This window comes from Bufo bufo, chromosome 4, assembly GCF_905171765.1.
Source record: "Bufo bufo chromosome 4, aBufBuf1.1, whole genome shotgun sequence".
Classification (NCBI taxonomy): Eukaryota; Metazoa; Chordata; class Amphibia; order Anura; family Bufonidae; genus Bufo; species Bufo bufo.
Window position 1 is genome coordinate 478,091,815 of NC_053392.1, and position 14,117 is coordinate 478,105,931.

Consider the following 14,117-nt stretch of genomic DNA (forward strand, 5'->3'; position numbering starts at 1 on the left):
GAAGGTATTACGTCTCAGTACAATAAGGAATTCACGGGATATAATAGAGACGCTAAAACAACAACGTTTATTAAATATGTATTAAAAGGGGCAGGGAAATAAGCCCTATCAAAAAAACTAAAACAAACAAAAAGACCCCCTATGAACTGTAGAAAAAACGTAAACTATGCCCAGAGGGCTTTGAAAAATAGGTCATGGGCATGGGGGGTAGACCACACTAGCGTCGGAAGGCTGTCACCACGCCAGTGGTACAGCCGCAGCTCAGCATTGCGACATTATACTTGGCATTTTACCTTGCTACTGATGACTCTACATTGAAGAAACGCGTAGAGACTCCACGCACTGCCTCTCCTGCCTATGAAGCTGAGCTAATTTCATTAGCTCGTCAGTAGTGTCTGGAGTAGCCTCAGTCATCACTTCACTATAATTGATGTACTGGGCTCTCCTTTTCTGATCCACATACAGGGACATTGATTTAAATCGCCCAGTTTATGGTGGGGACACTGGTGGCATTTTACTACTGCCTCTAACTGATCACTGAACTGGTCCGGTCATAGGTGTCTAGTCCCATTTTTCTGGACACCGCTGTTTTACCCTGTGATATTGGGGGATACATCCGACCTGGCCATTAGTGACACTGTTTACCTGGCTGTTATCTAACACTGTGACTATTGTATGGGACCAAACTCATATATTATGTGCCTCGAGTTCAGTGTCATAAAGCAACAGCCACTTGTCTCTGACTCAGACAAATGCTGGAGATGTCAGAGGTCCAGTGGATCTTACCTGCACATCTAGTGGACATGTGATACCATAAAAGCATTTTGGAAGCAAATTAAATCTGTCATTCAGAAGATATATAAGACACCCCTTCAACTTTCACCAGAAATGGTCTTTCTGGCCAGACCGAGCAGCATGTACTGCCCCTCTAAGTCTAACCTGATTACGCATTTGCTGGCAGCAGCAAAGGCACTAATTCCACTCCATTGGTTACAATCAAGCCCTCCCTCTCTGGAGGAATGGTGTGCAAAGGTTGACCAGATGTGCAACTTTGAGGAGCTCATTAGCTGGACTGAGAGGAGACTTGATGGCTTCCTGAAAATTTGGAACCCCTGGAGGCTTTGTAGAGGCCTAATATGAGGAGGCTGCTCCTCTGTGCACTCTTCCAACTAGAGGAGGAAAGATACTGCTACCTGCCTGGGCCTGGTTTGGACCCTGTCATACGGATTGTATGTACATCCAACTGCATACTTCACCCTGGATATTGTCTTCCTTTCAGGCAAAATTTGCTGTTATACCTTTATTTGTAATAACAACGTTTATCCAACCATCTTGATGTTTTCTGGAATTGTAATATACCTTGTATTTGTGATAAAACCAATAGAAGTGAATTTAAACAAAAGAACACTAGGGGGCAACATACAAAGTGTGTAACAGCAATATCTAGACTTGCTATTTTTTGTGTGATATGACAGAGAATGGTAATATTTATTCATGGTACAGTCTCTTTAGTCTGCAAACAAAATCTAACTTATTTATATGGACAACTACTGGTTTTCTTCTGCCATCCTTCAGTGGGGAGTTGTGTATGCCGCTGACTGGCCAAAAATCCTTTCATTAAAGAACTGACCACCCTTATAAGCTCAGCTCTATTGCAAAGAATGAAGTTAAGCTGCAATGCGACCAGGGTTGCCAACTGTCCAGATATTTCTGGACAGATATGTACAAACCGGATTCCAAAAAAGTTGGGACACTATACAAATCGTGAATAAAAACTGAATGCAATGATGTGGAGGTGCCAACTTCTAATATTTTATTCAGAATAGAACATAAATCACGGAACAAAAGTTTAAACTGAGAAAATGTACCATTTTAAGGGAAAAATATGTTGAATCAGAATTTCATGGTGTCAACAAATCCCCAAAAAGTTGGGACAAGGCCATTTTCACCACTGTGTGGCATCTCCCCTTCTTCTTACAACACTCAACAGACGTCTGGGGACCGAGGAGACCGGTTTCTCAAGTTTAGAAATAGGAATGCTCTCCCATTCTTGTCTAATACAGGCCTCTAACTGTTCAATCGTCTTGGGCCTTCTTTGTTGCACCTTCCTCTTTATGATGCGCCAAATGTTCTCTATGGGTGAAAGATCTGGACTGCAGACTGGCCATTTCAGTACCCGGATCCTTCTCCTACGCAGCCATGATGTTGTGATTGATGCAGAATGTGGTCTGGCATTATCTTGTTGAAAAATGCAGGGTCTTCCCTGAAAGAGATGACGTCTGGATGGGAGCATATGTTGTTCTAGAACCTGAATATATTTTTCTGCATTGATGGTGCCTTTCCAGACATGCAAGCTGCCCATGCCACATGCACTCATGCAACCCCATACCATCAGAGATGCAGGCTTCTGAACTGAGCGTTGATAACAACTTGGGTTGTCCTTGTCCTCTTTGGTCCGGATGACATGGCGTCCCAGATTTCCAAAAAGAACTTCGAATCGTGACTCGTCTGACCACAGAAGTCTTCCATTTTGCCACACTCCATTTTAAATGATCCCTGGCCCAGTGAAAACGCCTGAGCTTGTGGATCTTGCTTAGAAATGGCTTCTTCTTTGCACTGTAGAGTTTCAGCTGGCAACGGCGGATGGCACGGTGGATTGTGTTCACTGACAATGGTTTCTGGAAGTATTCCTGAGCCCATTCTGTGATTTCCTTTACAGTAGCATTCCTGTTTGTGGTGCAGTGTCGTTTAAGGGCCCGGAGATCACGGGCATCCAGTATGGTTTTACGGCCTTGACCCTTACGCACAGAGATTGTTGCAGATTCTCTGAATCTTCGGATGATGTTATGCACAGTTGATGATGATAGATGCAAAGTCTTTGCAATTTTTCGCTGGGTAACACCTTTCTGATATTGCTCCACTATCTTTCTGCACAACATTGTGGGAATTGCTGATCCTCTACCCATCTTGGCTTCTGAAAGACACTGCCACTCTGAGAAGCTCTTTTTATACCCAATCATGTTGCCAATTGACCTAATTAGTGTTAATTGGTCTTCCAGCTCTTCGTTATGCTCATATTTACTTTTTCCAGCCTCTTATTGCTACTTGTCCCAACTTTTTGGGGATTTGTTGACACCGTGAAATTTTGAATCAACGTATTTTTCCTTTAAAATGATACATTTACTCGTTTGATCTGTCATCTACGTTCTATTACAAATAAAATATTGACATTTGCCATTTCCACATCATTGCATTCAATTTTTATTCACAATTTGTTTAGTGTCCCAACTTTTTTGGAACCCGGTTTGTACAAATAGGCAATTTTTTTCCTGTGTCCGTGAAAAAAATTGATGTGTCCATGATTTTTTTGATGCTGGTGGTACTTGACTAGATTATTTTGGTGGTAATTATTATCATTTTACAGTTCACAGTAAATGCTGATAGTGAGTTTCATTCAGTATATTGAGCGATAGACATGTATTACTCTTTGAATCTTTGTAATTCATTATGGTTTTCCAATTTGTCCATAAAAAATGTTGGCTGTCCGTGATTTTGGGATAAGTTGTCCAGAAAAAAAGAAAAATTCTGGTTGGCAACCCTGACTGGGACACACAACCTTTGGACAGCTGTGGCACTGTGGAAAACCCTTTTCCTGTATAATAGAGTTAAACATGTCAAAAGTAAAAGCAAAACTTTACTTACCTAGAGGTGCCAGGCCTCTGTGGTCTCTTCTGAGCTACATTGTTAATAGGGCCCTGCAGGATGCACTAACTTCTAATATTAGGGATCAGTCTCTAAAGAATGCCTCTTTCACACGACCGTTGTGTGCACCCGTGGCCGTTGTGCCGTTTTCCGTTTTGCAGCCGCATCCGAGATCCGTGTTTCCTGGCCGTGAAAAAAATATGACCTGTCCTATTTTTTTCACGGCCAACGGTTCACAGACCCATTCAAGTCAATGGGTCCGTGAAAGAACACGGATGCACACAAGATTGGCATCCGTGTCCGTGATCCGTGGCCGTAGGTTACTTTTTATACAGACGGATCCGAAGATCCGTCTGCATAAAAGCTTTTTCATAGCTGAGTTTTCACTTCGTGAAAACTCAGAACCGACAGTATATTCTAACACAGAGGCGTCCCCATGGTGATGGGGACGCTTCTAGTAAGAATACACTACAAACTGTGTACAAGACTGCCCCCTGCCGCCTGGCAGCACCAGATCTCTTACAGGGGGCCGTGATCAGCACAATTAACCCCTTCAGGTGCGGCACCTGAAGGGGTTAATTGTACTATCATATCCCCCTGTAAGAGATCAGGGCTGCCAGGCAGCAGGGGGCAGCCCCTCCCCCCCTCCCCAGTTTGAATTTCATTGGTGGCCAGTGCGGCCCCCCCCCTCTATTGTAATAATAGGTTGGTGGCCAGTGCGGCCCCCCCTCCCTCTATTGTAATTATTCGTTGGTGGCACAGTGTGCGCCCCCCCCTCCCTCCCTCTATTGTAATAATTCGTTGGTGGCACAGTGTGCGCCCCCCATCGGCCCCCCCTCCCTCTATAGCATTAACAACATTGGTGGCCAGTGTGCGACCTCCCATCTCCCCCCCCCCCATCATTGGTGGCAGCGGAGTTCCGATCGGAGTCCCAGTTTAATCGCTGGGGCTCCGATCGGTAACCACGGCAACCAGGACGCTACTACAGTCCTGGTTGCCATGGTTACTTAGCAATAGTACAATAGTAGAAGATTCATACTTACCTGCTGGTGGCTGCTGCGATGTTCGTGTCCGGCCGGGAGCTCCACCTACTGGTAATTGACAGGTCTGTGCGGCGCATTGCTAAATGAACTGTCACTTACCAGTAGGAGGAGCTCCCGGCCGGACACAGACATCGCAGCTCCCAGGTAAGTATGAATCTTTTACTATTGTACTATTGCTAGTAACCCGCTGCCACCAATGATCGGGGGGGGGGGGGGAGATGGGAGGCCGCACACTGGCCACCAATGTTGTTAATGCTATAGAGGGAGGGGGGCCGATGGGGGGCGCACACTGTGCCACCAACGATTTATTACAATAGAGGGAGGAAGGGGGGGGCGCACACTGTGCCACCAATGAATTATTACAATAGAGGGAGGAAGGGGGGGGGCGCACACTGTGCCACCAACGAATTATTACAATAGAGGGAGGAAGGGGGGGGGGGCCGCACTGGCCACCAATGATATTCAAACTGGGGAGGGGGGGGGGGTCTGCCCCCTGCTGCCTGGCAGCCCTGATCTCTTACAGGGGGATATGATAGTACAATTAACCCCTTCAGGTGCGGCACCTGAGGGGTTAATTGTGCTGATCACGGCCCCCTGTAAGAGATCGGATGCTGCTAGGCAGCAGGGGGCAGTCATGTAAACAGTTTGTAGTATATTCTAACTAGAAGCGTCCCCATTACCATGGGAACGCCTCTGTGTTAGAATATACTGTCGGAAATGAGGTTTCACGATCTAACTCATATCCAACAGTATATTCTAACATAGAGGCGTTCCCATGGTGATGGGGACGCTTCAAGTTAAAATATACCATCGGATTGGAGAAAACTCCGATCCGATGGTATAAAAGGGACTCCAGACTTTACATTGAAAGTCAATAGGGACGGATCCGTTTGAAATGGCACCATATTGTGTCAACGTCAAACGGATCCGTCCCCATTGACTTGCATTGTAATTCAGGACGGATCCGTTTGGCTCCGCACGGCCAGGCGGACACCAAAACGACTTTTTTTTTCATGTCCGTGGATCCTCCAAAAATCAAGGAAGACCCACGGAAGAAAAAACGGACACGGATCACGGAAAAACGGGACCCCGTTTTGCGGACCGTGAAAATATACTGTCGTGTGCAATAAGCCGAAGTGGTTTACACCTACCGCTGTGTTACATGGAGGAAAGTGATAGTTTGAAATTATGATGTCATCCATCATAAATATCACTATAAACAGTATTTTTTATAGAAATTTTACAGAGATAATGGGGCAGATTTATGAAAACTATTGATAATCTAAACTTAGATAGGCTGTCTAGACACACCCCAGATTTATCACAGTGGCTCAGGCTGGACAAATGTGATGAATTTCTAATACACGGCTAGATTGCTTTGAGTAACTTTATACCAGCTGTTGGTTTGTTTATTTTGAGACAGAATTTTACCCTAGAAGTGTTGCATATTACGCCATGCCCATTTTTTTGTGAACCCTCAACTTTTTTCTGGTAAGCCACACTTCTTGTTGAGAGGATTTCTCAAAAATCACACTGTATGAGAGCAGAAGGTCCCTAGTAATTGTTGCTAGGTTGGGCTGGCACCACTCCTTTGGGATAGGAAGTTGCATCAGTTCAGTTTATGTGCCATCTTTGAGGGAATGTCTATTGTGCATATTGCCCTCCATACACAGCCTAAGGAAACTGCATCTGACAACTATGAAGATTGCACTTTATGTATTCAGTGCCTGTGTGAACCATGTGCTGAACTGCTGCCGTAATGTACAGTCAACCTGTTGCACTACAACCTGTCTCATCATTGTCGCCCAAGACCTGTTCAAGGAACCTCTGCCTTGCACCCCCAAAACTTGCTAATACCAAGGGCACCTTTACTACTACAAAGCCGTAGAACCAGACAATGCCTTGAGGGGAAGAAGGGTTGTACCCCTCCCATCACTGCATGGCCCAGGGAGTCTCAGAATTTGAGGCGCCACTGTAAGTATGACTACTCTCATCCTCTCCACTGTCCCTGTGCTCTGTTGCAGATGTGCCAAATTATACCATAAATATAATTTCTAGGTACACTGACATTAGCAAATGTGGACCAATGTGTCATGGCTAAATACTGTAGATCTATGGAGCCCCTGTTTTTTTTATAAAATATGTTCTTATGATCTGAGGGTTGCTTGTAATCAAATATTCCATCTTTACTGTTAATGATCATAATCAGTCTTGATTGCAGGCCACTAATGAATATTATTTTTCTTTTGTGCTTTACAACTCATCTCAGGAATAACATGGGTTTTTATATTTCTTCTTTAGTGGTTTTTGGACAGTATTTCGATTTTTTTGCAACTTGGGAGAAGCACTTCGATGACAAGACTATGATGGCAATTACATATGAAGAAATGAAAATGGTAATTGATACGCTCTGTCCTTTAAAGGGGTTGTCTGAGTAATTAAAACCTTGGACAGCCACTACAATGTCTTAAAAAAATATCATATATATTAACCCATTACTCCATCACCATTCTCTGTGGTACTCCTCCAGTCCTCACTCTGCACTTTGTTTTCAAACAGCAGCCATGACGTACCTGGATACGGTAAGTATCCAGGTATGAGCGGTCTACTGCTGAGGCCATTAATTGACTGCAGCAGCAAGGTGCCAAATCCAGGAACATCACTGTAAGGGTCCATTCACACGTCCGCAATTATGCGGAACGGGTGCGGACCCATTCATTTTCAATGAGGACGAAAAAGATGTGGACAGCACACAGTGTGCTGTCCGCATCCGTATTTCCAGACCACGGCTCTGCAAAAAAATAGAACATGTCCTATTCTTGTCCGCAGCTGCGGAGAAGAATAGGCATTTCTATTGGGGTGCCGGCCTGGTGTTTTGCAGATCCGCAGAACTCTGCAAACGTGTGAACGTGGGGCACTGCGAACGTTAACAATTACTGACTGTGATGTGCACAGTGATGTGCCTGAGGACATCATTGCTGCTGTTTGGAAACAAAAAGCAGCAAGAGCACCAGAGTAGAGCAGAGAATGGCGCTTGAGTATATGATGTTTTTTTATGATGTTTCAGACGTTGAAGTAGTTGTCCGAGATATTTAATTCAATTCATATGTATCACATAATGAACCATGCACTTGTGTCAGTTGGACATGACCAAGGAGGGTTTTAAACCTCTGGATCTACCGTAAATATTTTTATTTCACTAACTGCAAGGAGAGATCTTGAAAACGGTAAGGAACACTGACATTTTATTTATATAGTGATTAACCTTTTTCCCATAAACCCAGAAAAGTCCTTTAATTTCCTGTTTTGTAACATGCACAAACTCAATTTTGACGTTTTAGTTATTATCTAATACCCTTTTCCCCCTAAAAATAAGGCTTTACCTTACACTTTAGATAGCTCTCAATCAAACACTGAGTTGGCCAACAGCTTATCCTCCTGACTTTTCTATACACATGCATGCTCAGATTGAACAGAAGTGCATATGTTTTCAATATGAAGCCACCTCTGGCAGCTACTTATCTCTCATGAGGACAAAGGATTGGCCATGTTGAAATCCAATATGCCTGACCCTTTTTATCACCTTCAACTGCTGTTAGAGGACAATGATCACAAGTGTCCCAGGGGCGTTTGTTTTTCTATTCTTAATGAGCCCCCACTAAGAGTCCAGCGGTTTTGGATATTGCTCCGATGATTACGGCTTTTGAGAGCTGCGAATTCTAGTTGAGTTTATGAAGTCACAGCTGGCGGCATTTGAGTACAGCGGAGATATGGTGGTAGCAGATGGCGTAACTGCCCGCTGGGAGTCCAGCGGTTGGCACACCGCTCTGATGATTACGGTTTAACTTGCCCGCTGGGAGTCCAGCCTTTGGCATACTGCTCCGATATTATGGTTTATTAAGGTTTGCCGCTTTAATAAAGAAGCTGTGGCCGATCACCACCCAGCAATAAAATGATACAGCTGTCGGTGTCTTTTGTTATGGGTCAAGGTTGGGTAAAGGGGCCAAGGATGAGTTAAAGGTTGTACCCCCTCCCCTGTTTCCCTGAATACCAGCAGTCTGAGTTAACAGCGGAAGTGCTAACCATGGTACATCTTGTATGTCTTTTTTATTTTTATTTATTTCGGTTTTACACAATAAAATCATTTTAGAAAAAAATAAGGTTTTTGTGTCTCCATATTCTAAAAGCCATATTTTTTTTTCATTTTTTGGCCGATTCTCTCATGTAGGGGCTTATTTTTTGCGGAATGAGGTGACGGTTTGATTGGTACTATATTGTGTTACATACAAATTTTTTGATCACTTTTAATAACTTTTTTTTGGGAAGTGAGGTGGGCAAAATTTCAATTCCATCATAGTTTTTCTTTTTTTTTATGGTGTTCACTGTGTGGGGAAAGTAACATGATCCTTTTATAGATCAGGTCGTTACGGACGTGGTGATACCAAACATTTGTAGTGTATTTATTATTTTTTTTTTTTTCATCAATTATAAATATTGGGCTATAAGAAAAAATTTGATTTTATTTTTAACTTTTTTTAAAACTTTTTTTGGGAAGATCCAGTGGGCCTGATGCCTCTACAATACACTGCAATACACTGTATAGTGTACTGCAGTGTATTTTCCTTTATACTTAGCCTGATCAGGCTTAGATATACCATGGCAAGCCGGATGCCTGTGAATGTGTCTGGTTGCCATGGTAAGCATCTGGACGCTACAATACCAATGCAGTGGCCCGATGGGGGAGGGAGCTCTATCCCTCTGTTAACCCATCAAGCATCGGGTCGCTGCCCTTGCACAGCAGCGGCACTAATGGGAGAGAGAGGGAGCTCCCTCCTTATTAACCCCATCCATATAGCGGTCCCTATGGACAGCACCATGAAAGGGGTTAAACGGCTGACATTGGTGCCGGTATGTTACAGCTGACACCCTGCTAACACAGCTCCGGCCATCCTAAAAATGGGGGGGGGGGGTGAGTGGCCTGCTCAGCCATCCTGTACTATACTTGGTGCACATCGGGAGCTGCAAGGGGGGGGAGGGTTATAACGTATGTGTGTATATATATATACATATATATACACTATACTGATCACCACAGTCACAGACTATTGTACAGACTAGCCAATCAGAGCGCTCACCGGCCCGGGACCGCCCTCATTGGTCCCGGGCCAGTAAGCTGAGATTCCTGGCTGTATGTAACCTGGGGTCTCAGCCATGTCACCAGACATGGTGACAATTTAGTGCTATGACGAGTATGCTCGTCATGGAGGACTACATAGCAATGTTTCATGACGAGTATATACATCATATACTGTAGCACTAAGGGATTATTCCTTAATTGTGTAATTGGGGTGAAATTACAGCCTGATACTACAGATTTTAGGGTGTTCACATTATTTTATACATAAGTACAGTACATCCATTCATACTTGATTCTGGGGTGAAATAGCGGCCTGATACTATAGATTTTAGGGTGCTCACGTCCTTTTATTCATAATTCAATCCAATAATCCTTAATTGTGTAATTGGGGTGAAAGTGCATATTTCTACAATGCACAGTGTTGTACACCGATATACAGGCTCTCTGCATTTGGGAAATAGTTGATTTGTGCTATATCAAATAAATTTCATCTCCAATTGTATGCAATAGTAAATCATGCCATTAAATAGTATCATTTGTCAAAAAAAAAATGTGACCGGAAAAATAAAAAGTTATGGGAAGACAGAGAGTGAAAAACGAAAACTCAAAAACAGAAAATCGCAGAGCCCTAAAGATTTTAATAACAGATGATATTTTGTTAACCTGGAGTAAGAATCATTACATTTCTACCGATTCCACCTAGGACTAGCTTCAACTCTGTCTCTACGACACTGACACCACAGCCCTGGCTAAACCTTTGAATTGCAAGAGTGAATACAGATAAACAGGCAATATAAGGCAGACAGTATTTTTACTACCAGTATCGTTTTGCTGAAATGACATGCAGTATGAAGCAATAAATGTTGTTTTGTTTTTTTAATTAAGGACTATCTGACAGCACTGAAAAAAATATCTGAATTCTTTCAACTTTCATTGAATGAGGAACAAATTAATTTGGTAGCAAGCCGTACATCTTTTAACTCTATGAAAGGCAAATCTGAAAATACTCATGGAAAAGTAGGTGACTCCTTCTTCAGAAAAGGCAAGTCAAAAACAAAATATACAAAAAAAATTAAATAATTTAATTATAAGAAAAGATAGAAAGTTACACACAGCTTAGCATATACATAAAATATCACAGACCTGAATCACTAATAAAAACAGTATATAGAGTATAAAATTGATATCATGGTAAAGTAGCTGATTTAAAGAAAATGGAGAAAACACTCAATAGATTCTTAGAATTTTATGGGGCTATAATAAAGCCCCATAAAGGTCTATAGGAACCCTCATATGAATCTGAATGCATCTAAGGCCGAAGAGATCATGTGAAGGGGGACAGAATGTTATCACTTCAATCCAGTAGGGCTGCAGTGCAGGAAAGGTAGAGCTTTCAAAAGGTGAGTGATGTTTTTTACGCACCCACCAGCTAGTAATAGTGGCTGGTCAACCCCTATAATGACTAATCTATAACCAAAACACATCACTCTTCTGATCTACCTGAAGAAGGATTAAAGTGCAGATTCCTATTTGAAGTCACTAGAGCATATTTTATGGGCTTTAAAGAGTTCTCCACTAATATATGATATTGAGGATTGTCGAGCTGCTCACACTTAATCTGGATACCCAGTGTTGGACTTAGGTTCCTGGGGCCCATCATGGGGGGTTCTTCAAGAGGTCCAACCCTCAAATTATTAATAAAGTTTTACAGATTTTGAATCAAAGAAATAGACCCTATAGCAGGGATCAGCAACATTCAGCATTCAAGCTGCTCTGAAGCTACAACCCCCAGCATGAAAACATGCTCGGCTATTCTTCTAAGTCTCACAGAAGTGAATGAAGCATTCTGGGAATTGTAGTTTCTGAACAGCTGGAGTGCCAGAGGTTGCTTATCCCTGCTCTAGAGGCAAGTGATTGGCTCCAAAGTCACGTGGGTTTTTCTCTTTGGGGCCCACTATGAAATTAGAACCTGGTCCCAATGGAGGATCACCTGGTAGTCTGGTGGGCCTGTCCAACCCTGTGGATAGCAGTCATCATAATACAAGTTGACTTTTTCTTATTACTGTTCATTTTTTAGACTTGCTAAAATGTACGCTATTGTGTATGCAAATTCACTAGTAGTTTTGCTGGCTGTCACATGGAAGATGACACTGTGCACCTTTGTTTATCTAAATAGGAGAGATTGGAGACTGGAAGAATTATTTTACTGAAGATCAGAGCAAAGAGGTGGATGCAATGTTTGATAAATATCTTGCAGAAACTAAACTGGGAAAGTTGCTAAACTATGACAAGTACTGCAAGTTCTAGAAACATTAGAATATAGCAGTAGCCCTTAACTGAAGTTATATTTGATCATTACTCAGAGTGTTTAGGTCAAAAAAAGTTTGCCTTAGTTAAGAAGATCTCCTTTTTTTTTTTACAATTTAAAACTGAGCTGTAATCAAAGAAGCTGCTGTTTATGTTTCTTCACAGCAGAATGTTAAATTCTAGTAGTCTGTAATGACTTTAGCCTCAGAGCACTCCGGCTGACAGTCTATATTTTCCCTCATATTCTACTATAATTCAACTCCTATTACGGAGCTCCCTGCCTGCCTACCACTGAATCTAAAAACACACACACGCATACATCCTGCATCCCGACATGTTTTGCTGGACACATAACCTCTTCAGGGGATAATGCAGGTATGTGAGTTCGGGGCGGAGACCATCTTTTAACAGTTCGGTGTCTGGTATGGCCACCTATCATATTACGTTTTATCTGTGAACTCCCCCCATCATCACTCCTTCTTCCGGCTCTGAGAGGCTTACCTTCCTCTGGGTTACCGCCTATTATTTGGGTCACATTGCCACTAATTCATTACGCATGCAGGCATTCATACTGGAGTATGAAAAGAAATTGCTGAATAAAATCTCAGCTCAACTAGAAAAAGAAACACAAGATATTCAAATCTTTCGTTCCCAGCCTGAATTCAGTAATCTAGAAATAAAATTGCAAAGAAATTAAAGAGAGAAAACATCGGAAGTATATAAGAGATAAGAGGGATTTTGACACAGGGCACATATATATTAAACCAACAAACAGATCACCACTAACTAGGAGGCCAGATTTGAAACAATATACATACGTTTCTGAATCAGAAATATCAGAATTTGAAGGAAGTACCTCTAACCAAAAGTAGGTACCAAAAGAAAAGCAAAAAATAGAGGTGGATATCAACAAAAGAAAAATACTCCAATTTCAAATACTAATCAAGGATGGCAACAATCAATTCCTGAATCAAAATCCCCACATGCCAAATGCAGTCTCGCAGCAATCATTATCGTATACGCACTCTGCCACAGCGCCAGTAACATCACTTGGTACCCAGGCAATTATACCCCAAGTGATGACACCTAATACATCTTCTTTTTTAGCGCCAGGCCTTCAATTGAGAGATCGAGACAAGTGGGAATACAATCAGAAAACGTAGAAAGTGACTCAGCCATGCAGATTATTAATTTATCCCAAGGGACACTAAAACCTGAGCATAAAAGCTTAACATCAGGTTTTGGCCATTTTTTATGGATTAAAGACAAACGTATTCGCTAGAAAACTAGCATTACATAAAGAATTTAAGACTAGGGAATACAATAGTGGAGAAATAGAAAAGAGAGAAACAGAAGCTTTTGAGATCTTAGAGCAATTATTTAGGGAGGGGGCAGTTTTAAGCCGCAAGCACCCTTTAGTAATATACGTCCAAAATCCAAATTCACTCCACCGTTTACTTGTTTTGCCAATATACAGACATTTGTGATTTTGGTGACTGAAGATCTTCAAAAAATAAAAAAAGTGAGGTGGGTTAAAATCTCACCACAGAAGAGAGGATAGCTGTTAGAGAACTTACAGAGAGAGAGATGATCTAGAGATAAAATCGTCTGATAAAGGAGGGAATGTGGTGTTGATGAATAAAGAAGATTATGTTGCGATGGTTATGAGACTATTAAGTGACAATACTACTTATAAAAAAACTAGAGTATAATCCTACAGAAAAAATACAATAAGGAATTAAAAAGCATTTTAGTAAAAGCGAAAGAAAAATAACTAATTACAAAAAAAGAATTTAAGGTTCTCTACAAAACACATCTAACCATCGCAACTTTTTATGCCTTGCCAAAGGTCCATCAAAAACGTGAGCCTATCCCAGGAGGACCTATAGTCTCAGGGAATGACAATCTATGTGAGGGAATAAGTACCT

At 42.0% G+C, this 14,117-nt stretch overlaps 1 protein-coding gene across 1 annotated transcript in view; it reads left to right on the forward strand.

Moving 5' to 3' along the window:
• The window catches only part of LOC120999277 (sulfotransferase 6B1-like), a 94,271-nt gene extending 82,082 nt beyond the window's left edge, over positions 1–12,189 (forward strand). The window contains exons 5-7 of the mRNA XM_040430148.1: positions 7,047–7,141; positions 10,768–10,924; positions 12,059–12,189. Coding sequence (XP_040286082.1) covers positions 7,047–7,141; positions 10,768–10,924; positions 12,059–12,189 — 383 coding nt within the window. The remainder of the gene's footprint in view (positions 1–7,046; positions 7,142–10,767; positions 10,925–12,058) is intronic.
• The last annotated feature ends 1,928 nt before the right edge of the window (positions 12,190–14,117 follow it).